Here is a 25,144-nt window from a genome sequence, read left to right as displayed (position 1 = left end):
TTCGCGTAACTAAACTAAAAATCTGTATTAATCAGACAGCGACATACGGCATACGGCATAAGTCATCCAGATTCTCTTTCCATGAACTTTGAAATAAAACATTAATTTAGAACTTATTGGAAACGGAAGCGCAAAAATATTAAAGATTTCGATACGCGTCAATAAATTTTGAATTAGCTTTACTGAACATAAAAATTTTATCATGTACAGTATGTATACCAGTGATTGTGCATAGTTTGACACTGCTATATAAGTGTCAAATTTCGTATTTAATATTCTTTTGGGATTTTAAGCTAGAACTGACTGGACAGTTTATTACGAAGTCATACCAGTGCTGATAATTACATATGACTGATATGAGTAGTTATTACAATAGTTAGCTTTCCTTTCCTTTACCAGAGCTTTCAAAAGAAGCAATTCAAACATTGAATTTTACTTCAAGTACCATTGTTCGAACTGTATCGATTGTGACGTCAAACGAGTACCGGCAATCACTTCATGGCAGATTAAAGAATCAATTATTGTTCATTGTCGGCTAATATTGATAGAAGCGGGAGATTCAATAAGGCGTCAACACTTTTTGCAGCGCGAGAAACCAATCTTCCTTGTTTTCGAATTTAAAACAAAAACGGCGGCGCTTGTTTGAACACAGAATTTAACTCTCTCCGTCGGTATACAATTACGTGTCACGTATCCATCAGTGGCCTGATAAATTAATTACTAGGTGTCGTGAATGTTGACCTTTGCGGGACTGGCACTTGCCAGGCGGGCAGAGAAACCTATAAATTTACAAGTGGCTCAATATCGTCACACTTTTGTTTGAACACTTAATAAGCGTTATTAGTGTTAACGTTCGCGGTTTCAATCATTGCCCAAAGCGCACTTAATCCCGCTTTGGACGCAACGGGAACGACGTCCATCCAGCACCGGTTGCGTTTACACTCGATAATTAGGAAACACAAAAACCACCCATACTTGTATAATTATATTTATATTGAGAACTGGCAATAAGTTCAATCCATAAACGAAATTCGTTACAGTAATTTAATTAAGTAGACAAATATTTAATTAAGTAGACAAATTAAGTAGACAAATAATTAAGTAGACAAATATGGAAAGTAGTATTCGTGGTAAATGGCAATGTCCGGCTTCAAAACTATAAGCAGAGGATTTTCGTTAGATGCAGATGACAATACTGTTTTGGCAACCATATAAGCGCCACGATGGCGATGCATGAAAATGCATTTTACGTAGGTAGATTATGAAACCACTGTTTTATAACATGTGTGAATTTAATACCGATTTCAACATATGGTTACCGCCGGTTTAATTATTCAGGAATAAAAAAACCGTAAATATCTCCACGGTATTCAGCATATGATTTCAATAAACCAAACTCCAAGTACAAATAATTATGTTAAAATGGACACATGGGGAACGTTTATGAAAAATTTCTTTAAACAGGTGACGAAAAAGATGGCTACGGTACTTCAAGTAACGATTGTACTGACAATTTTCGTGTAGGAGAGTTTTTGCGTCAGAGAATCAGTATCAATGTGACACAACTCGAAAATGCGGTTTCTGTTCCTGGAACGTTTAATGACATGGTTGAGAACGAAGATGTTTTGTTTTTGCTTTTAAGCATGCTGAACGGGAATTATGACAATGTGGTAGTTTAATGTGGCTTTATAGTTTGCACTAACTTTCGTAATTCTTAATAGATTTACAAAATTGCTTGACAAGGCTTGTGTCACAGCCAAGTATTATTGGACTGTGCTGGTGTGTCTTACTGGTTAACTATCCAATTTACATATACTAACTAACAGTGTAAGTAACATATCTATACTGTATGTGTACTACTGGTTTGTAAGAATACCCGTAATAAAATTAGAACATTTAAAAAAAATAAGTATTATAATTCCGCCTGTTATTAATTTTTGGTTTCGTAAGCAGTATGAATACGTACATGAAAACAACGGTCCGCTTTCAGTCAAAATATTCATAAAATTAAGAAACATTAAGAGATTCAGAAGCTGATGAATTTAAGTGTAAAGACTTCCGGTCGCTTGCGTATTTATTCCACTGTGATTGTACAGACATACAGGACCTAGTTTCCGTACTTACTGTTAGTTTCTGATCGGCACCGACACAATTTTTTAATCTTTGCCAGCCAGCTACGTTGAATCTGTGCCCACTATACTTATCTTTCGTGCAGTTTTCCGAAAGATTTTCTTCAAACGTTTTAGCGGAACATTTTCCGGAAAATATTGTGGCGTTCGTCTTACAGGATTGGTACCAGTACCACAACTAGGAAGGTAAGTAAGTAATCACTGTCCAGTGCTACATAAGACAGAATTCTGTTGTTTAATTACGTACTTACTACGATATCATCTAAATTAATGCAGTGATGTGTGGGGACTTTACATTCGCGGACGCATTCCTCCAGCGACTCCCGAAAACTCTGTAGCTTTGCAAAATAGTCTGATAAAAATCAAAGACCACCACAAGTTATGCTTTCATTGAACTGACATATTTGTGTTTCCGTATTCCTCCGCGCGAAGTGTCAGGGCACGTTTGGACAATCGCACGCCCAGGCCCTGCAAAACTCTGCGGTCCTGAGGTTTACGCAAAAACCGGCGAAGCGCATACGAAATTCATAAGTCGGATTCTGGTTTTCCTCTTCTTTTTTGTTCTGTTGTAGGTGCATGCTGTTTCTCGAAACAATTCAGTGGTGATTTTGCATACAACACGGCGGAAAAAAACTTCTGTCATTTTAAAAACAGCATCGGCTCTCTGTTATTTGTACTACGTAGTATTTGACTGTACTTAATATAGTACTTACAGATAATGCAGAATGATTACTGTTTTATTTAAGTGATGTTATTTTCTAGCGCTGCAGTTGTACAATACTGAATTAATTTTCCATTTTGTTTTGTTTACAAGAAAGGATTACAAGCTGCTTGCGCATTGTCCACTTTCATAATCGAAACCTACTCAAGAGCTGAACTAATTCGAATGTAAGTTTTTGGTGGAATGTAATAAATAGCAATATCTTACGATTTCCAGAAGGCAACTAAAGAATAACCGGTACCAATCTAGACTAGTCACAGATAAAAAGGAAAAAAACTCAATCTCTGCGAAACCCACACCCAATTAAAACAAATCGATAGGTACGTTAAACGGTAAAACCACACTCCCGATTATAAATACTTCGAATCAAAATGAAATCAATAAGAGGAAATGTTGAAAAACATAGCCAAAAACACCAGTTGTGCGCATCGACGAACATCTCACAGGTACGGGACGGGAATATACTGGAGCCATCCTTTCAAAATGTCCTGACCACGGTAAGCACGGTAACCGGCCGCTCCAGCGCCAACGGACGCCAAGGCAACCAGGCCCAAAAGGGACAAGAAGCTCAGCGCGAATCCCAGGCCTCTGTAAACAGGGTTGCATTATTTCGAAAGCTATCCATCCACAACCATACAAAAAAATATTACATAACACAATATTACGAAAAATGGTGAAAAACTTGGCGGATTACGAAATTTTAAGCAACGGTGAACAGTGATCAATTAATCGCCACATGTAATCCTCAAGAGTTTGCCGAGGGTTGATCGTAAACGAATTCAGAATTTGAATCGTATCTATATTCATACCAGAATTTATTCCTTTTAGTTACAGAACGAATCGCACAGATACCACACACAAACTTTTTTAACCAGCAGAGAAAAGCAGTTTTTGGCAGTACGTGTAAATACGTTGAACATACCGATGAAGTAAATATACTTAAGTACTTACTACGCAAGGATGTACAGATAAATATTATATGAATATCTATATGTATTTCGGCGTTGAACTGTACTAGCAAATTTGTTTTTATATACGTTGTTCTTACTTCAAAAACGAAGTTAAACCATGACAGAAAAACCGGAAAGTGCTATTTTACTGCACTGACGCGGATTAGTTTATAATACTTACTTCTATTTAGACTCACCGTCGTTCAGCCTTGGAACTATAACCCAGGAAGTAGATTTCACGAGCAACGATGTAAAACACTCCGAAAATCGCGGCCGGAACTATACAGAAACACAGCCATTTTGATTAATTTTAATCTGAAAATTAGTGCCATCGCGACGAGCGCTTGCACCATTCCGAAATACTTACTCTGGTGGAAAAAGATTGCTGCGGTCCATAACGCTCCAAGAAATATAGGGAAATTCTCCACCGAATTTTGACTACACAAAATTATACATGCTAATGCATATCATCGTAAAACTGGTTTAAAGTATTATCTATCTGCAAGTCAAAGTACGAATAAATAAACATTGGTAATCGTAAACCTCAGAGCAAATACGCGTCACGCACGTTTCAAAGTGCAACCACAAAATTCTATCACGGAGTCGAAGCAGTGAAGCACACTGATGAACCAGGTATTCGGCACAATACTGCACTTATCAGCTGTGCAACCACTATGACAATGCAGTTCTACAATTGCACGAAATGATAAAGCGAAGAGCCTTACTGTGCCCGGTAGACCAAATTGAATGGCGCGGGTCCGTCGATTTTCGGTGGCACCACCTTGTACTTGTGACGGGCACTGCCCACGCGAATGGACATGGAGACTGGACAAATAACAGAAAAGTAGTACAGTACTTAAACAACAATCCCTGCATCTCGGTACCGATCCGCATGAACTGCTGCATTATTTTGTTTTAAAACCAATTGGGACTTACTCAAGTGAATAACCGCAGCCACAGTCACCAGTCCTACAAGATACAAAGTTTCGGAGTTAAGAGTCTTTGGCGGAACTTGGAGAAGGCTCCCAAGAGTTTTCATCTTGCAGGCTTAATTTAAGGAATGCGATTAGGGAAGAATACAACAGAATTTCAAACCACGGTCCGATAGATGCTGTACTGTATAAATCTGGATAATATTAAATTTATTTGTCACTATTTCGCTTTATGACTTGAGGTGAGTCTGAACACTCTGAAATACGTATTCAAAACTGCAAACGCATCCCGTATACAGTAAACTTACAGCGCAGCCAAAGCAGCTGATTAAATTTTTATGATTTGCCCCTATAAAATCGCGCGAACTTAAAAAGTACGTACTGCACTGTACGTACGAGTGCGTACGTATACAGCGCCAGCAGATTGTACGAGTTTACTAGTAGTACGAACTACGAAGCACTCGTAATACTTTTCTAATTTATATAATAAGTATTTAATATTTAAATATCTGTATCGTATAAAAACTGTTCTGTGAACGCAGCGAGCGCACGTATCGTACGTCTTATCTCTGCAACGTTCAGCATTACAGTAACTTTATCAAAATTATGCATGATATACCAAAGGTGCAATCATAGAATGCTCAGATTCAGACATTCGGGTATCTTCCAACGCCTATGTAGGTTTTTTGTGCATAATGCGCAGTAGATAACGACGGGTAACGTGTGTCATCACGATCCAGAGCTTATCTGCGCTCCGAATGGTCAAAACAACTATACCGCACGTATTCAAGATACCGCGCTGCACAGCTCCGTTTTCTAACATACCCGTCCTTATCTCTATGAATCATAACTTATGCACCATAGTGCGCTGCACTGGCCGTATACCAGCCAACAGAGAAAGATGTCTGAATTTTCGTAATAGAAGATTGTATGCAGCTTCAGATGCCGGGAAAGTTTTCTCGTACAGTGTACAGTATAGACTATAGACCCAGTAAAGTTTACCAAAAATTATTATTTATATTATAATACGCCAAGTACGGTGCAACTCAGCTGTTAAAGGTACTGTAAGGTACGGCTAACTACTGAACGTGAAATTATTTACTTATTACACTGTTATAACCGGGGTATGTATTTTGTAAAATAATAGTAATACCCTCTAATAATTGTACTGTAAATAAGTAAGCTGTATCAAGTACGTAATACAATACTCAATATCTATATATATAAATATCTATATCTACAAACACATGCAGACTGTACTACACTGTACTTGATACAAAATAATTTGATTAAATTTGTGAGTTGAAAATCCGTACGAGTATCGACCAGCGGCGAGCACATAAACTGTGAACACATCAACCATTTCCTATCACTAGACACTAAGTAGTGAGTTTAGAATATTATGGTAATAACTATTATCACAGTAGTTTTAGAGCTATCTTTCATGTGAAGTGCAAGTATTCGTACGAGTTAGTACTTTAATAACAGCTAATTAATTTACAGTAACTGATGGTAATGGCGTATTAACCCATTTCCGGCCAGGGTGCCAACCTATAGAGAGTAGCGTGAGACATAATTATAATTAGTAATTACTAAGCCGGCGCGCGATTTTAAATTATTTTTGATAAAATCAAATTTAATAATAGGCACTTACTGTAATCCTGGCTTCCGTATTCCTATTGTACTTCACCTATTCATAGGTACTTATCGTTAAAACTTGTAACTTGGACTTGAAACTTTTAAAACGTTACATCTGTATTCAGTGTATTGCCTCTAATAAATTATCACTGCATTCTTTTGTCAAACTGTCAGTTCCAGGCAATTGTAGCTTAATGGGATATTCTTCGATAGCGATCAACGTAATTTCCATTTAAAAGCCCCAATGACCCAGTAGGGACCCCTCGAGGGCTTGCATCCATAACATGCCGCACCGCAACTGGTTTACTATTTAGGATGTCCGAAGCACTTGAAAGTCAGCAGCACCATGCGATAGCGCTGCAGTCCGAAGTCTGCCATCGATTTTGTGGAATTTATTATCGCACTGAATCGTGAATTAAAATTTATTTGCTGAATGAGTCGGATTTATCATATTTTCCGATCCTGTTTGCTTGAGTGGGAAACAGGGCTGAGCCAGCATCTTACAATTGTTGGTACCGTATGACTGTTCAAGTGGGTGCACCCATGCGCCATATGTACCAGCCAATCGGCGCCGGGATGGATGATTCATCGATCCGATACGTCATGCTTTTGACAGCTTAATGAAGTTACCTTCGAGAAACATGAGCTAATGGAATTTTAGCCGCATTGAAATGTTGTAAATCGTCTACCATCGGAAGCGAATCGATTAATTTTGCCGCTGCCAGTCGTACGTTACGGGATGCAGAGGGCGCAGTGGCGCTAGTTCTCGCTTAACTTCCGGCTATCGCACATCGACTCGCCGTCTGCAGTCCGGTTGGTGCGGTGCTGACCAGCGGAAACGGCGTCTGCCTCACTGCATTCCACTTGACAGCGCTGACTGCGCATTTATAACACGGGTGCACGGCATCAAGCCAAAGACATCACACTGAACATTTCCCAGACATTTTCGACGACTTGATATGATGCGGAGAGCGCTTATATATCCGGGATATTCTCGTCTCATGTTATGACTTGTAGATTGAACATTTTTTCTCCCCGTTATATCATCGATCATTGGGGACTGATTCAGCCAAGTGTTTGTCTGGACACAAGTGGATAGATCACCACGGGATCATATACACAGGGTTATAATCCCCCTTAATACGTCCCTGATTTTCAAAGGATTCAACTTCCTCCACGGGCCGTTCTTGTGCTGGATAATTTTACAGCATGGAGCGCGTTGAAGAGTACCGTTCCAGCAGCAACATGTCCCATCAGAGTGAGGTGCGTGTGCCCATTTTCAAGCGCGAAACCAGCGTCGTGGAGAAGGAGTTCGGGTCTATTCGCGAGCGTTTTGATGAGGAAATGCGCAAGATGGAAGACGAGATGAACCGGTTGCGTGGCGAGATATTAGAGGGCAATAAACGCCTGGAATCCTCCTTCAAGGAAACCCGATCCACCACCACGCGCACCACCTCATCGCGGTCGAATTTTGGTGACGGGATGAGCGGAACGGAGCCGGGCAGTGAGGTGAGCAACCGGAATAAATCTGTCGTTTTTAGCATAAATACCGGTGTAGCGCTGGGCATTGTTGAATAGCGCAGCGGAACGAAGTTCAGGCGGCCATATGCCCATAGCATAAATAAATAACATAAAATGAACCGTTTAGTTTGTAAGCATTTTATTCGTACACGTTTGTCGGCTTTTTCTGCAGGAAGTGTTTTTGTCTGCTCGTATGGCACGCTAATGACCAATATCTATCGGTCAAATGAAACATAATGTCCATAAAAAGTTGCATTACGTGTACGGCGGAATCGTGTATGTCAATTTTACGTTAATAAAAACTGGTGTTCCGTGTTATTAATTTGGCATAAGCTGCCCAAAAATTTGAATGCCGAACTGCAGCATGTAAATTTTAATTGGAATTTATATTCACACAGTTTGTAGATTAAAGGAGTAAATTGAGTAATTTTTCTGTTTACAGATAGAGATGCGTGCCGGTGTTTTTTAAAATGTGTGACTTCGTAATAGAAATGAGCGGGATATTAATATTTCTCGTTATGACAAGTTTAAATCCTCATTTTTATTTTGAAATCTTAATTTTAAAATTTCAAGATCAGTCCGAATGGGACAGATAAAATAAAAATACTTCCTTGAGTCTGAATGTCAGTTTCTTAGTTCGTGCTGAAATAAATGCAGTTTATTGTGTTGATCAGTATCGAACGGAGCTGAAGCAGTGGATGGACAATCTGGACAGCCCGCTCATCTCCGGCCACCAGGATATCGCCGGTGAAGACGGCAAATGCCTGCGTCTGCGCTTCGACGTCAGCGAGTACCGACCGGAAGAGATCTCTGTCAAGACGGTGGACAGTAAGCTAAAAGTACACGCTAAACACGAGCAGAAGGGCGACGGGAAATCGGTGTACCGCGAGTACAACCGGGAATTCCTGCTGCCCAAGGGCACCGACCCGGAGCTCATCCGCTCCACCCTGTCCAAAGACGGCATTCTGACGGTGGAGGCGCCCCTTCCGGCGCTCCCCGGCCCCTCCGAGCACCGAATTCCCATCACCAACTTTTGAAGACATTTATGAGAACGGAATGAGATGGCATACGGTTGACGTGGTTCCGGTTTGTACAGGTGTTTTTCGAAAGTGCTGTGTTTTTTCTCTTCGGTTGATTGGTGGTTTTTTTGGAGAAGAATTTTTCCTCACGTTATTATTTTCATACCGAAAGGTCTCGGGCCCGTTCTCGCGAGAGTCGCGAGGAAATGATGCGAAGAAAAGAGGCGGCTTACAATCTCATGGTTTTTTCTCGGCAAATTGCCGACTTCATTAATCTGGTAAAACGGTTTTTGGTTGTTGTACGTACCCTGAGCGGTAACACACGTTTTTGCTTTTTTTCCTTCCTTGAGGCTGTTCAATATTGATTGATTGTACGTAATTAAAGCAAACTGTTTGTTGAACTGGGAAAATGGTTTTCGATCAAAACAAATCACTATAATTATAGTGTAAATGCAGTACACTTTGACGCCTACTTGAAACCGTTAATCGAGAAATTTGACATGATAATAGTATGTGCAATACATTGTATTCTGTCAAGTGCACGAATAATAAATATATTTTTGCGTATAAAAAAATGCAATCAGGTTAACGATTTTTTTTAGCACCGGCAAATTTTAAAAATTCAGCAATATAGTTTTGTTATTTTCGTACATAAATGGTAGAATCAAATCAAAACTCTGGTAGTTTTGGTTATTTTTATGAAAACGTACAGCACCAGAAAAACGAAATATCCTACAGCATTTTTAAATTAATTTTTGTTGCTACAAAAACGAAAACCTTTCGCTGAATCCGGCCAAATTTATGCCGGTTATTTTTCTCTCCGTTGATTATTTATTCAGGTCGATGGCAAATATTTGAATGCTCCGTTGATCATGGGCCGTATAGTGCAGCCCTGCGCCAAGACAGCAAGATTAGCGTTGTGACAAGAGAACCCGAAAAATTTTTACGATCTGCGTGGCTCGGCAAATAGCCAGCCCGATGGAGCAGTTATGGCATTTTTGCAGCGGTTGCATGTTCCATCATAAAACCCAAATGCGCATACATCAACGCTGTCCCCGTGCGACTAGTCGACGAGATATATTCCCGGCGCAATAGCATTCCTGCCAACCATTTCCGGTGGACATCTTGGGAGACATTTTGCTCGAATAAATTGTCATTAAAAATTGCATAACCGGCAAAATAAATATATACGCCCTGAGCTTGCGATGTACTCGTATATATGTGTGTGTGCGTGGGGAGATGAATATTTAATCAAGTGGAAATGTTTGTGTGATGCGATATGGCCATGGCCATTAGTCAGTTAAGCCGGCGTGCAGCGCCGGAGCGCCCTACGTCTGGCTGCATTTGCAGCTGCGCCGGATGTGCATTATGGCTTCTGCGGTGACAAAGATGCGCCGGTTCACGGAAGTATGCGCCCAAACGCAATGCGGTCTGATTCTCTGTTTCACTGCCGGCACGGCCAACCTGTTCTGCGGTCCATCATCCAACGGTTGTTATCTGACACGGCAATTTACTTTTACGCTGCTGCTTGCTGTTTTGATTCCTCCAAAAAGCCGACCCACCAGTGCTTTGCCGGTATGCGCGCGTTGCCCAACGGAACGTGACGACTGGTATATGTTGTTGACTTTTTTGATGCGCCACTCTGAACAAGCAAAATGAGACGGACTGTGTTGACTAATTGTTGATTTCAGCGCTTTTTTCTGACGGTGATTACATATTACACAAATGCGACGATGTATCGATGTTGCACTTGAATCGCTGCGCACAGACTGTCCAAAATATACAGACGACCGCGCAGACACTATTACCACATCAGAAAAAGTGCCGGTTTTCTCTTTTGCATGAATATATGAGCATTGCCAAATATAAGAAAACATTTTCTTTTTGAATTTTAAACATTGAAGTTTTAAGTTATACCATAGCTGAAGTGATCGCCGTAAATCGCTCGTTAGCTGCGTTGCGTACATAAGGTATATCAGCACCTTCTCGTGAAAGAATGTTTTGATAAATTAAAAGCCTTCGTTGTTACAGGTGGATCTGTGTTTATTCAACAAAAGAGATAAGATTAGGCGTAAAAGGTTATTTGAAACCGCTAAAATAAACTAGTTTGCAGTTACTGCATGCATGCGTGAAATTAGTGCACATTACATTTATAAAAAAAATGTCGAAGTGTTATAACGTAATTAAGGGTTACTTGTGAATTGTGATATGTAAAAGTATGCTTAGTGCTCGTCTAGCACGTCGTATACTAGCTATATATATGAGTAACTAACAATCATCACTGGTAAAATTAAATGAACGAAGAACCGTTAGTTTTATTATAGAAGTAATAAAAGTCATGCAACCGTAACGACGTTACCACATATAATCTAGTATAGATACCTGGGCGAGCGAAGATCGCTAAAATTTTGTACTATTTTGTAATTAATTGGTAATTTTTATACTCATAGTGATGGTAAGCAGTTGCACCTTATTATTAGCTGATGTTTTTCAGAGTAAAATTAAAAACAGTTCATTCCGAAGCCATTAATCTTCGGACGTGTGCTTGAGTAACAACCCAGCTTCCAAGAAGCTCAAACCAGTGTTGTGGAATAAACATACTCCCTTAGGCGGGATGCACAAATCCTTGCACCGGCATCCGGGCAGCTAGCTTTGCATGGACAGTTTTATTACCTAAAGTAATATCGATTAAACGCATGTATACACGCATCTAACGTAATCCTTCGACCCGCTCCATATGGTGCTCGTGTTTTCCCGTTCGACTGACAACAGTCCCTAACGTTCCAGTAATTTAATCATTTACAGATTTATGGACACCAGCTGCTGCACCTAATTCGAGATTCTATGGCGGCAAGACCCTTTCTTGAGAGTTGTACAAATGGCTAATCACATGAATGCTGATGAATAAATTTACCATATTCTTCCGAACACAACATGGAATTAATTCGGTAATGCTTATTTAAACAATGTTATTCTTTTTCTGTTACATTAGCAAGTGATCTTTTAATGGAATCAGTAATGTATGTATTGCGAGCAAAAGAGTTTTCATGTGTCGTTTTCATGCCGGGAGCCGAAATAAGCGCAATCATTGTAATATAATACAATGCTATAGCTATAGCAAACAATTTTGTGTTACTGTAATAACCATTGTGTTACACTTCCGTCGGTATCATGCGCGCAAAGCAGATACAGCTGGTTACTAACATAGGCAAATTTAATGGCGCTGATCGCAGTAGACGGCGTTCGATGTTTATGGTTGAGTTGGGATTTCGCATTAGGATACGAAAACAATCCCAGCACAGAGCTGCCTTTGTTGACGGTCTTATTAGCGCGCTGGTCGCCGGCCGCCTGCGTTGAGCGGTCGATGACGGCGGTGTCGGAAGTGACGGCGGCCACCATGTCCAGCGTGGGCGTCACCTCCGTACACACGACAGTGCCGTCCACTGACGTCTCGCCAGTTACGCCTGCAAACATAAAGGTTACACATTTAAATCAGCTTTCCTGTATCGTTACACATCTATACACCCAGAAACCAGAATTATACACTGGTGTTTAAGGTATAAAATAATCTTATTCAACACATGCGCATCTTGTACGCGCATACGCATATACGATAATATAAAATGTATATGTACTCTGTACATCTGTAGACGGTACGGTTAAGTAAATTTTGCTACAGTACTCTAGTATTTGAAATTAGTACCGCCATGAACCACGCACACATACAATACTTACCGGCATCACGATATGTGCGCAAACCAGTAAAAATTTGTAGAAAACAGTTAACTCAACACAATTTCGAATCCGCAGCACACATACCGTACTACGGTATGTGTGGTAGTACGGTATGTGTGCTGCGGATTCGAAATTGTGTGTTAACTATTTTCTACAAATTTTTACTGGTTTGCGCACATATCGTGATGCCGGTAAGTATTGCATGTGTGCGTGGTTCATGGCGGTACTAATTTCAAATACTAGAGTACTCTAGCAAAATTTACTGAGACGTGTTAAGGCTTACTGGTAACAGCCGGAAACCCATAGATGCAACTCTGGGTATGCCACTTGACATTTCTGTAAAAATGGGATTCCTCCAGGTAATCCAGATTTTCCGCATCCCACAGAAAATTCTCAAAGTGATAAGAATTGCTGTGGATAACGTAGTGATCGTCGCGTGCAGGATTGCGGGACCAGTCAACGGCCTGAAGACGAAAATGTTTGTAATAAATGCGCGACATGTAGTGATTAAAATGTTTTAAGTCAGGTCTTTTTGTAACTCCATAAAGGCATAAACAAGCTCACAGCAAAAATTTAAATCTGCGCATAATCGAGTTAACGAAAACATTCTGGAGATTTATCATATTTTAGTTTTGACATATAATATATTGCTCACCACAGGTGGATAGTCGTGTTTGTCGAATTTGCCCAGAATGGACAATGTCGGCGAGGTTGACGTCTCGTCGCCATTCTGTTCGAGAAATTTATATATGTAAATTTCGGAATCCTGGCTTGCCACGGCTAATCGGCTTCCATCCGGCGAAAATTTAATACACGACACGCGCCCTTGTCCCACATTTGCCTATTAATATACAGTATATAAGCCGGCACAAAAAGTGCAATATTACAGAGAAATTCGTATTTAGTGCTTTACTGCGCAACAGGAAATACCTGAAACAACTGAACCAGCTGTAAATCTTTCTGCTTGTACACCTTTAGCTTTCCATCCGCCGTGCCCATGGCGAGGAACGGCGCAAACCCATCCAGGGCCGACAACATGGAATCCTTGAGGAATAAACGCCAACGGACGCTGTGCGCCTGGAGGTCGTAGCAGTTGGCGTTACCGTCCATGCCCACGGTGACGGCCAGCGACAGACTGGGCGGTGACAATGTCGACACGAACGGCTGAGCGCCGTCGGCATCCTTTTCCTCTGTATTAACCGACGGGATTTCTTCCGTGAAGCTAAACGCCGTCAAGCTGGTAACGCGATCAAAATGACCGGCAGTTAGAATAGTGGCGGTCAAAGGAATTTCCAGTGCCGCGCCGAATGCGTTGTCGGTTAGTGTCGGCAGTTCGGCTCTCAGGATGCAATTCGCTACCATTAAAATTTGAAAAATTGAATTTGAAATTTGAATAATTTAGTTTTGAAAAATTTATGCAATGCAAAACAGTTTGAACGTTAACGTTGAAAACGTTTTGTCGAAAATAATGCAGTCCGGCTACGTTATTTATTGGTTTCTACAGAGTTTATGCGTTACCGGTTAAGCCCATTCACTACGATTTTGCTCGACTACAGAATCGTTTTGGAACCCATCTCGAATATCCGAATTTTCAAAGGTCAATCACTTTAAAAATTACAGCTTTCTCAGATTTATTTTTACCGGTTGTGCCGATTAGGATGTTGTAAAGGTCACTGTTGTTGTCTGATTGCGGTTGGTTATCGGATGCTGTTGCGGTGTTTCGTTGCGGTTTGTAGTTGCTGGATAACATCACACGAACACCCCCAAATTCTTCCGCTAACTGCAATTTACCCACAGCGACATTTTGTGCAGCGGACGCTGTTACAGCGGCATTGCCATGGGATCCCGAATTTTGCTGCGGAAGTTGCGAAGGAATGCCCAAAACGACAATCTTCCCATCGCGCGAACCGGCAGCCACTTGGTTATCGTTCAACTGGCACACGGCGAACACTGGCACCTGTATATGAAGAGCAATTTCATAGTGCATAATTTATGCAAACAAACGATTGTAAAAACATTCTGGCAAGAAGACGATTTTTGTTGCGAAAAATTTATTTTCGAAGAAAGCTGTAATGTTGCTGTGCATGTCAAATTGCTCTTGTTGGAAAAACTTTTTTTTAACCCATGCATTACCTTGTTGCCCGGCTGTAGAATCGTCTTGGGACGCATTTCGTCGCTCCATACAATCACGTTACCTGCAACGTAATGTAAAATCAGCCAATTAATATTCACGCAATCTTTTTTAAACACAATCAAACACTTATATAAAAACACATTTACAATCCGTGGCATTTACTGCAAATTTAAGCGTAAGATATGCAGTACTTACCGTCCGAATCACCGGAAACGACTTGTCCAAACTCCTGCAGCTCGATAATCGCCGTTACAATAGATGGCTTCGGGATATGGCCGAAAACATACTGCCGGACAAATTCTACTTTACGTTCACTGGGAATAATTCGCCATTGCTCCATCAAATTCCGTCCAAATATAACGAACAGATTGTCCTTTTCTGTAAGGTTAGAAGATTATGAATACATATGCCACTGTATTAAACTAATTTTGTTGACCCAGTTTTAATCAGTCCGTTTCATAGTTATTTAAATCAATCAGAACAAATATCCTCTTGTACTTTGGAGAGCTTTCAGTCCGCAGATGACGGCACTATCCGTGCAGGGTTTCTGTATGACGAGATGACCAGTGTCCACTGACCAGATGGTCAGTGTGCGCATCGGGGCTTTGTTTCCGGCAGCCGCACGGTATTGACCTAATCGCGCATCGGCGTCCGCAGTGGCACTGGGCACCCCTTCATCCAACGCCACCAGACTATCATTGTCCTTAGTAAAACACAGCGCCACCACGCCGGTTGTTGTCCAATGGAACGACTGGGAATTTTCGCCGCTATCGCCGGTGGACCCCGAGAAGCTTCCCGATCGCACCAACGGACCAGTGCTGACTTTGATGACGTGCAAGGTCTTAAGGCTGTTTATACTCCATATTCGAATTCCAGCCTGGTCAAAAATATTCTAAATGATGTAACGTATATAAAATATTAAGTGCACAGCCTCAGCCGCATTTGTAATTATTATGCCCCCAGTAAAAAAGTACCAGTGTTTTTGAGCTTAAATAAACATAATCAACCTATTATTACTATGCGATTTGTTTCGGAAATTCCGCACATTTTTATAATTCATTTTTTCGTAGTACTTTAAACAGCTAAAACAATCTGTACAGAATGTTAAATTTCTAAAATGGATTTACCAGTATTTGATCATTAATAGATCCGGATGTCGTAGTGTCCTTTGATGATGACTGACCAGTGGCGGCGAGTTTTCCATTTCCGCTTACGCTAAGACACTGTATAAGCACAAACTTCTGATATATGCCTGGATTCGTTTTTGTAATATTTAGGTACACGATCATTTTTAATGCTCAGTAAATATTAAGTACTTGTATGAGTCCGTCATGTTCAGCATAAATTCCTTGGCTGTTAGCGGAAAGGTCATGGACCACGGCAATTAAGCCAACAAAATAGACAATTCTTTTGCCGGTCCTGATTTTATTGGGATTATTCGCGTCGTCAGGATCGTCATTCCATAGCAAATGAATATTTCCACGGTGTGCAAAACCGCTGTATCCATAAACCCATTCCAATTTTGGATAGCGGAGTTTTGGTGTGACGGAATCAAAATATTCATCTGGCTTCACAAGTGAGCATGCATTATCATACAAAAATTTTTACATCACCAAGTTCACCAGAAAATTAACAACACTTAATCATACAAATATATATCACCATTAATCTTTTTTATCGACCAGAACTTTACGTACCGGCCATAAAACCAACTTCTGATCCGCAATTTTTCGCACAACCTGCAAGCAGTTACCACGATAATGGTGATGTCGTATTAATCAAACGAGGAAAGCTTTCCATCATTTTTTGTTATTCTAACATCCGTCATAATTAATTGTTTTCCTAATGACAGGATAAATTAAAACGAAGAGCAAGAAATACCGGGTTGATTGGTCGTTCGGCCAAGCCGTTGGCCGTTAATTCCCGATTGTTATTGTACATGCCGGTGCTCGTAGTTCCTCGGCTGATAGCAGAAAATATCGACGATGCTAATGAAGTGTTGTCCCCAGCGGTACTGCGCAAATCAAGCGAACTGTTTCCTGAATGTAAATGCTTAAATGAACGTTTCGAAAAAACGGCAGTACAAACCAAATCACACGCTATACACGGGCGATTGCTAATACATTTTCTCAATTGTACGAAGTATTTATGTTTGCTTAATGCGGTCTAAAATAATTATGTTACATAAATTTATTTGCTCAGCATAGGCTGCATAAAAGGTTGCAATACAAAACACAGGAAGCTTTATATGTGTACCTCGAAGGGTTCAGAATTCCGATTCCACCTATTGCACGTTCACTGTGATTTTTAATGCTTATGTTTGCTATACCTATCTGATCGCCGGAAGCATTCAAACTGCCCGATGTCTTCTTTCGCCCCAAAAACCCTTTCAGCCGTCCACCAACCCGACCTTTAGGTGCACCTTTCCCGGTTTGTTCTTCCGGCAATCCCAGTAGTGCTTGATTGGGCTGATCCACCGATTCGCCGGGCACCGCACTCCCGTATTCTCCCGCTTCCAGACTATTGTTGCCGGGAGTGCTTTTTGATTTGGGCGTGGTCGGCCGTCCCATCTGCGTGACGGCACCGTCTTCCAGCAACTTACCGGCATCCACTTTCTTCTTGCTGCCGGCATCGTCCGGCTTTTGAAATAAACGGGGATTGATTTTTAGCGCGCTGTCATAGGCTTTATCCAGCAGGACAAACAACTCCCGATGGCTAATGCAGCCGAACAGCGTTTGTTACGGTAGAGTGACTTTGAAAGTGCTAAGTTGGTGCTAACCTGATGCGGCCATTATTGTCGTCATCGCACCGTATAAGGAGGCTTTTAAGTAGTTCACCTTTAACCGGAAATCCATAATCCCGGCACACTTTTACGAGCTGTTGTTGCATAAAATACAAACCATTCAGCGGGGATTAACCAATCTACCGAGAAACTTTGTCACTAAAATGCTTGCGAAAGGCCTACCTGCGTGTTGGGAATGTGACCTTGTCTGGTTTTATCCAAAGCTAAAACTGCTGTCTGGAACAAAGCAAATGCAAAAATAGCCAAATGGTGACCTGTTAAAAATTAAGTAAAAATAGATTTGTATTTATTGTTAAGGGACCTTGAATGCGTCCATGTCAAATCGAATGTTAGTTTTGTCATCGGCTTCGGTTATCCCGGCTCCTGCCGCTAAAAGCTCTGTTTCCATCCGTTCCAAAAGTTCCCGATCGCCACCCGGATCGGCGAACACCGATATGATAGGTGTGCGCATGTGCAAGCTTTTTCGGGCGCGCACGCTATCCCTGTCTACCATCAACATAAGCTATGTAGCTGCTTTATTAAATATTTTATTTTACAGATTTTTTTGAAAATTGCTCTTTTAAAATCGCGAAATTCCGTTAGTGTAAGTTACGTATGTATGACCGCAATCCGTCTATAAATTTTCTTTAGTTACTGGTAACAAAAATAATCAGCTACGTATGTAAGCCAAAGGCAGTTATCCAATTGTAATTTTACCGGTTTGTGCATGAACTTCCATTAGGAGCTTCCAAACTTTTTCCGAATCAACTCCCAAACTAGTTGAACAATTACTTTGCACCAGTCCGGAAGCGGTAGATGGGATGCTTAAGCCATTATCCTAAATAGATTGTCATAATTATGATCTCGTACTCTGTATGGTCGTTGTACAGATACTCACTATACTTGCGAAAAATACTCTATCTATACAATCTTTCGTGGAAATCGACAGTGGATTAACACTGCAAACTTTACCTGCAAGATACGGGTGAAATCCGCATAACTCATGTACCCATCCACTCCACCCAATCGTCGCAAGGTCATGAGAATGAATCTCATTTTTTGTCGGCTACATTTGGATACCGCTTCCAGTAAGATGTGCGTCATTTCCGCTTTGATCGCATCGCTCAGTCCACTGGCGCCGGGCGCTTCGCTGTCCATTTTTTTCTTTCGTGTTTTAAATTCGACTTTATCCGGTGGTTTACTTGACGGGTGAGGATGATGTCCTGGGCTTTTGTGGCTATCGTCTATGCAGTTTTTAAAATGTATTTCACAACATTCTGAATGCACAGTTCATAACACAATTTTTTAAGATATGCTGTCGCATTTGACGGTGAGCTTTATGGTAACCGTTGCAAATTTTGTAAAACATATGCGCCAAACCACTTTGCTACATCAATATGGTGTAGGCGCGATGAAACACTAATTTATATTTTCATATAAAAACAGGTAAACAAACAGATGAAGGTAATTACACAAAATGTAAGTATTTACCGCGTCATGCGCGACAAAGTATTTTGATACTGCACATCTTGCAGGTGTTAGGAATCTCTACCGATGTTTTGACCACATCTTTCCACAAATGCATAGTGAGTAAGTACGGGTACTTATACACTCAACCGTACTCAAGACCTTCTACGGATTTATTTATTCCTAACATGCCTTTTCAAAGTTGCCACAAAAGAAATGCTCAATAATGCCGGCACACCTGTAAACCACTACATACATCAATATGCCCTGAACAAAAACGTATTACTGTACCTGTACAGTACCTAGTACGTGTTACGCGAGATCTACACGTACTGCGAGCTTGCAGGTTTACACAAATTATTCTGGATCGTCTTACTAGGTACCATCAAAATGAATATGCAGTGTGCAGCAGTAGAAATATTCAAAAACAGAAAGCCGTGTGCAACAGTAAAAAAAATTAAACAATATTTGGTTGTGTTGTAATTGTAAAGAGCATAAATACTGTTAGATAAGCGCGGCCAACCTGGCTTATGGTGTGCGCGCGGTGACGCGCCGGGACTGACCACCGGCGAATGTCCTGCATGACTGCTTTCGTTATGCGAATGGCCATCAGTCTGCAAAAACACACTTGCAAGTAAAGGTCGACGCATACGGATTACGGACTGACCGTATTGGCATTCGGCACCTTACCGAAAGACTATGACTACTGTGAAGTCGGCGCAGTTTTCCGGAAGTATGGGCGTCCACTACGCGGCTTAAAAGAGAGCGTTTTTTCTCCATTACTACACAGTATCCAGTTTAAAGAAAGCTAGTTCTGAAAATTAGTGATCAAAAGTTGAACGGAACTAGCATCACGATTCACGGTCGGACTCGGCTGTGTTAAATTATACCGGATCCAACATCCAGAAAAGGACGGACACATTCACCTTGGCAGGAAAAATGTGCTGGTAGCGCCAGTTTAGTGACCGAATGATCCTGTTTAAACATAAGTAAGACATCCTAAATTACCAATAATCACGCAAGTCGCAGTAATGTTGTACATACAGATTTATTACAGCACGAGGTGTTAAGGTCTAGAAATTTCCCGTATTCGCCTGCATTTGCAGTACTCGTAAAGTCGTAGTACAATTAAGCTCAGAAGAAAATCGATTTTCTGATGAAAGTTTTTCCGTGTCCATATTTTCAAAATAGTCGACCCCACATTTAAGGAGCCAGGAATTACGTGACATTAGACGTGTCACGAAATCTTTCCAGCAGCCAGTTACATACTAAATTTTTCATCTCTCGGAACTTGTCGGCTCCTTGCGCTTTACATATTTATGGCTCGATTAAAAACTTGTCAGTTATTGCCAACTTATGTTAGTTATGATTACATTACATGCATGGTTATCCCAGACAAAAAAATAATTAAAATGACCGCTTTATCACAGAAAACTCGACAAATGGCCAACATTTGCGCATGATTAACAGATGCATGTGCGCACGGAACTTGATATCTCCCGGTAATGCGCATAATAAAGTGCTTCCATCCATTCGATTTGTGGTGTTTCTACTAATAATTTAATTCTATACTTTGCACGTTTACCACTAAAATTATAAAAAAAGCGCTAGAACGCTTATTTATACCGGTCAAACCAGGATCACTGCATTTAGCAAATGTTAATTAATGTCAAATGTGACATCCATCTAATTGTAATACTGCTCAAATCAAACAGTGCTACGTAATTACAGATATCAGAAAAACAGCCTTTTATTTCCGGAAGTGGCAATGTTTGACGTCGTTATTCGTAATAAACACAAAGTGCAAGTGTGATCCTAATTAGTCAGTGCCCTCAAGACGTTTTACTTATAAAATAACCGGTTTCCCTCTCTAATTACTCTTCTCAGTGTCTTTGGTATTTGTCAAAACTTTCATATTTATATTGTCTGTTGGTGTTTTTATGCAGGCGTTAGCTCGTAATGCTTTTGCGCGGACAGACAGTAGTTACTGCAATTGTACGTGCATGCAGTTAGCGTAAATTCTTTTCCAGATAATTGCCTATCTGGATGCAGTACCATACTTCACAATCCAAATCTTCTTAAATTCAGTGAAAATGAAATTATTGGATGTAAAAATTATACAACTGGCGTTTGTTATATATGGGACCGGTGTGTGGGCGGTGCAAAGACTTGACGAGGAAGATCGACAACACTTGGACGATGATATTCCAGCAGGTTCGTGGGAAGATCTAACCTAGCCTGTGTACGTATACGTACGTTTAGCAATCATTACTGCACTCGCTTGGGAGGAAAAACTAAAACAAACCTTTCCCCGTAGTATCCCGGTAGTTGAAAGTTATAATTTTAATTTCGATGGTTTACAGACTGGCGAGACTATGTTGCACTAGATATGTTGAAATCGTTTCCGGTAAAGGACCGGTCAAATGGGCTCTTGCAAGGGGATATTGCCGGAATCGATCCCAGTATGGTTGTCAACTTTGGCCCGACTCAGGTTTGTGATTTATGCTGCAATTTGGTAGCTAGACTCTTGTTTTCTCTACAATGTTTGCTAAACAAAATTAATTATAATTCCAGTTAAACTCTTTTCATGTATGTAAAGTTTTATCAAACTTTTACGCTTTTACCAAATCGTTTCCTTATTATTTGCTTACTGTTGCAGTTTAACGCAGTGAATGATGAAAACTTGTTATGGCCAAATGGTTTGATTCCTTATGAGATGTCAAGGCAATTTCGTAAGTCAGTAAAGAATGTTGAGTTGTAGCAGTAGTATATGCAAATTTTGTAGATTTACCTTCATAAATAACGGTATACAATTGAAATTAATTACTCGTAATAAATATATAGGAAATGTGGACGTGGATTTCATCAAACAAGCTCTAGCTGGCATAGAAGCGAAAACTTGCGTACGATTTATTCCAAGAAAATATGAGGAGGACTTTATTGCGATCATTGCTGGATTGGAGTAAGCCATGTTCGCTATTAGTACTGTAAAACGTTTTGTCTGAAGAGTTTTAAAAACAATTATCAAATTAACCTACCTTCGATTTAGTGTTTGGATGCTGTTGCACAACCAAGTGTCATGAACTGAAATACTATATAATATTATCGAATGACAATCGCTTTTATTAATCGTTTATTTAAATAGCAATAAAATCTTTCGTAATACTGTAAATTATTTCAGATTTTTCGATTTACAGCTGCAGTTCTATGGTGGGACGACAAGGCTCCCGACAGGAAGTGAGCATGAATCGCGGTTGCCGGGACGGTTTAGGCGCCACTCAACACGAATTTCTCCACGTTCTGGGTTTTTATCATGAGCACGCCCGATCGGATAGAGATCAGTACATTTGGATCAATCACAGGAATCTCAACAACGATGGTAAAATAGAATATTAAATAAAAAGCAGCTGGCAATAATTTTATATATAGCATTTGGCCGTTTACCTGAACACTTTTAGCAAAATATAATTTAATTTCTGATAATAAACTTTTGTTAGCGTATTTAGGCAAGTAGTACACTTTAATTCTTAAGTTACTCTAGCTTTTCTTAAGAAGTTTAAAATTTTGCAGCTAATTTAACTGCCCGAATCAATAGGACGCCCAAATTTTAAATGCGTAATTAAAGTTCCCTTGCAGATTCACCAACGATGTTACAATTCCTCGCTAAAACTCCACAACAAGCCACGACTCTCGACACGCCCTACGACTACGAGTCCGCTATGCACTACGGCTGGAACGCTTTCGCTGTCAACCGTAATTATCCCACCATCCTTCCGAAACAAAAGGGCAAACGCATCGGACAGCGTGATCATTTAAGCGACACGGATATTCTGCGCATCAATAAATTATACCGCTGCGAAGCGTATCTGAACAAGGAGAAACCGAAACCGGTGCAGATTAGCGAGGTCAGCTACGATGACGACGAGCAAGAGTGGTGGATACTGTGTAATGGAAAGGTCGACCGGGAAGGCGGTTGGGATGAGAATCCGGATGTGTGCTTGAAGCTGTGCGATAAAATTGATAATGCGCTGTATCCGAATTTGTGGGTGGGCGATCGGTACAGCGGGAAGCGACTGTTTAACCTGCCTACCACTAAGCGGTGCATGCAAAAGTCATGGTTGTGCGATGGAATTCAGGATAGTCCTGATGACGTATCCGAAGACAAGGAAACTTGTAAAAAATTCTGCAAAGGTATGGTACTAAAACGATGCCATAGTTCATCCTTTATAAACCGATTTTTAATAAACAAGTAAGTTATGAAAACGAATTTTTAAAAAAATTTATGTATAGGGCTATATCGTTTAGTATGTACGAGTACGCACACGAAGGATAAGAATACAATAAAAACTGCAATAAGACTCCAGGTTTTAAAGTAAACTAACAGATGTACTATACTGTAATGCGATTATTTTAAAGCAATATTTATTGCTTTACATAGGTAGCATGCTGTTGATGGAAAAGTTCATGCATTGCAATATTGTATTTTTAATTATTTTGCTGCATTTAATTTTTCCACGTGTTTTAAATCTACGCCGAGATGACACTGCCTAAATAAAAATAAAGTAGTACATTCTCTGGTCACAAAATTGGGTGCGTTTCTTATACAATGTTAATTATTTTTTGTACAAAGGTGGAGGCTATGTGGCGATTGCTCCCAGTTACCAGTGCGTCCATTTCACCGAATTGTGCGACGGAAAAATTGCCAACGCCGGTCGCCCTAACGGAGCCGGTGATGGGTCGGATGAAGATAAGGACAACTGCATCAAATACTGTCAACAGCCGGATATGCAAGACTACGGCGGACGCCTCTTCAACCTAGCACCGACACAGCGCTGCATGCTGAAAACGTGGCTGTGCGACGGAATTAAAGACAACGACCCTAACGACACGTCCGAAGATCCGGAGAATTGTAAGAAATATTGTACTGGATCTGGACACTTTCCCGCCGGTGACAATTTCCAGTGTATTATTTATTCGTGGTTGTGCGATGGCCGGAAAGATACTCGCACCGGATGGGATGAAGTGAAAGGGAACTGTTTGAGCGCATGTCCGAAGGTATGCTTTTATAAGATATGTTTTTATGCACCTGAATGAATACATTTTCTGCTGTGTATTTTCTGACTTGTGCCTTCTGACGTATTATGAACGGCATATACTTATGACTTACCTAGCTCATAGTTATATATCCAGTATTTATAATTATACGAGATATAACCTTTGTATATTACGTACGAGTAAAAAAACACGAAAGAAAAATGTTCCTGAAATATACGCGTATATATGTGAAGTGCACAAGGCCGAAGATATCTTTTCATATTTATGAATTCATGCATATTTTCTTTGCTACAATAAAATTATTTAGCAAGCGTGCAGTTCATGATAACTGCATTCGCATAACCAAGCTTGTAGGTAGTAAGTAAGCTAGAACATAAATGTGCTATCTACACAGAAAACATTTTCACAGGTCCCCGGAATGGACGGTGAATTGTTCAATCTGGAGGAGACATCGGGGCAGTGTTTACATAAACGAACATTGTGTAATGCACAAATAGAGAGCGGTCAGGTTTCGACCAACAACGAAGATATCTGTGAAAAATACTGCAAAGGAAGTTTGTTCTTTCCGGCGGAGGACACAAAACAATGTCTACGCGCCACGGATCTATGCGACGGCAAGCTGGATACGAAAAATGGATGGGATGAGACGCCGAAGAATTGCCGAAAGTACTGCAACCTGATGAACACCGAACAAAATCTTTTCGTTAATCCCCGATCTAGGCGGTGCTTAATAAAGCCTCGCGCAAGAAGATCTCTGCTATTGCAATAAGACATTTTTCCGCATTATCATTCTGTGATTTATATGGATTGTCCACTGTACACACTGCTACTGCTCCGGTTTAAGCAGTAGCAGTTGATGTCAAATACTACAGTAAAATACAGTAAAACTGCACTTAAAAAAATAATATATAATTTTAATTCCTAATCATTCATATTAAACTGCATCTGCACTCCACATTAGATGAAGCATGTGTATATGCGCAACATACTTGCACGTTGCGCACACAGTTTGCCGTTTTTCTGAACTTCCATAGAAACTTGTTCGAGCCATGTTATGCTGC

General features: G+C 40.5%; 4 protein-coding genes and 1 long non-coding RNA gene across 7 annotated transcripts; 3 read left to right on the top strand and 2 right to left on the bottom strand.

The window, feature by feature from the left end:
- Positions 1-2,875: 2,875 nt before the first annotated feature.
- On the bottom strand, positions 2,876-5,060 carry LOC129588380 (microsomal glutathione S-transferase 2-like). The gene is made up of 5 exons (XM_055482572.1): positions 4,737-5,060; positions 4,526-4,625; positions 4,168-4,238; positions 3,998-4,079; positions 2,876-3,438 (listed from the first exon to the last, which is right to left on the bottom strand). Exons 1-5 carry the CDS (start codon positions 4,837-4,839, stop codon positions 3,291-3,293), a joined length of 504 nt encoding a protein of 167 aa, XP_055338547.1. The 5' UTR covers positions 4,840-5,060; the 3' UTR covers positions 2,876-3,290.
- A 1,986-nt stretch (positions 5,061-7,046) lies between these two features.
- On the top strand, positions 7,047-9,311 carry LOC129588379 (heat shock protein beta-6-like). The gene is made up of 2 exons (XM_055482571.1): positions 7,047-7,879; positions 8,566-9,311. The coding sequence occupies exons 1-2, from the start codon at positions 7,580-7,582 to the stop codon at positions 8,926-8,928; spliced, it is 663 nt and encodes a 220-aa protein (XP_055338546.1). The 5' UTR covers positions 7,047-7,579; the 3' UTR covers positions 8,929-9,311.
- Positions 9,312-11,700: 2,389 nt separating this feature from the next.
- Positions 11,701-20,192, bottom strand: LOC129588248 (echinoderm microtubule-associated protein-like 1). The gene is made up of 20 exons (XM_055482412.1): positions 19,719-20,192; positions 19,552-19,642; positions 18,534-18,805; positions 18,279-18,399; positions 17,884-18,068; positions 17,745-17,798; positions 17,559-17,656; positions 17,109-17,494; positions 16,661-16,818; positions 16,477-16,518; positions 16,096-16,347; positions 15,907-16,002; positions 15,278-15,656; positions 14,975-15,157; positions 14,779-14,840; positions 14,287-14,602; positions 13,576-14,000; positions 13,301-13,486; positions 12,929-13,109; positions 11,701-12,374 (listed from the first exon to the last, which is right to left on the bottom strand). Exons 1-20 carry the CDS (start codon positions 19,806-19,808, stop codon positions 12,043-12,045), a joined length of 3,909 nt encoding a protein of 1,302 aa, XP_055338387.1. The 5' UTR covers positions 19,809-20,192; the 3' UTR covers positions 11,701-12,042.
- On the top strand, positions 12,865-14,783 carry LOC129588251 (uncharacterized). Of its 3 annotated transcripts, none has more exons than XR_008690456.1 (4): positions 12,865-13,004; positions 13,072-13,123; positions 13,306-13,499; positions 13,624-14,783. It is a non-coding gene; the product is annotated as an uncharacterized LOC129588251 (long non-coding RNA). The 3 variants fall into 3 exon arrangements; XR_008690455.1 differs by having other exon boundaries at positions 13,306-13,963; positions 14,150-14,783; XR_008690454.1 differs by having other exon boundaries at positions 13,306-14,783.
- A 773-nt stretch (positions 20,193-20,965) lies between the features above and the next one.
- On the top strand, positions 20,966-25,093 carry LOC129588249 (uncharacterized). The gene is made up of 8 exons (XM_055482413.1): positions 20,966-21,242; positions 21,392-21,519; positions 21,688-21,760; positions 21,873-21,990; positions 22,226-22,407; positions 22,665-23,219; positions 23,659-24,083; positions 24,493-25,093. The coding sequence occupies exons 1-8, from the start codon at positions 21,122-21,124 to the stop codon at positions 24,850-24,852; spliced, it is 1,962 nt and encodes a 653-aa protein (XP_055338388.1). The 5' UTR covers positions 20,966-21,121; the 3' UTR covers positions 24,853-25,093.
- The last annotated feature ends 51 nt before the right edge of the window (positions 25,094-25,144 follow it).

This window comes from Paramacrobiotus metropolitanus, unplaced genomic scaffold (genome assembly GCF_019649055.1).
Source record: "Paramacrobiotus metropolitanus isolate TYO unplaced genomic scaffold, Prichtersi_v1.0 Parri_scaffold0000029, whole genome shotgun sequence".
NCBI classification, from domain to species: Eukaryota; Metazoa; Tardigrada; class Eutardigrada; order Parachela; family Macrobiotidae; genus Paramacrobiotus; species Paramacrobiotus metropolitanus.
The sequence above is the reverse complement of the archived record's forward strand: the minus strand, read 5'-3'. Positions and strand labels throughout refer to the sequence as shown.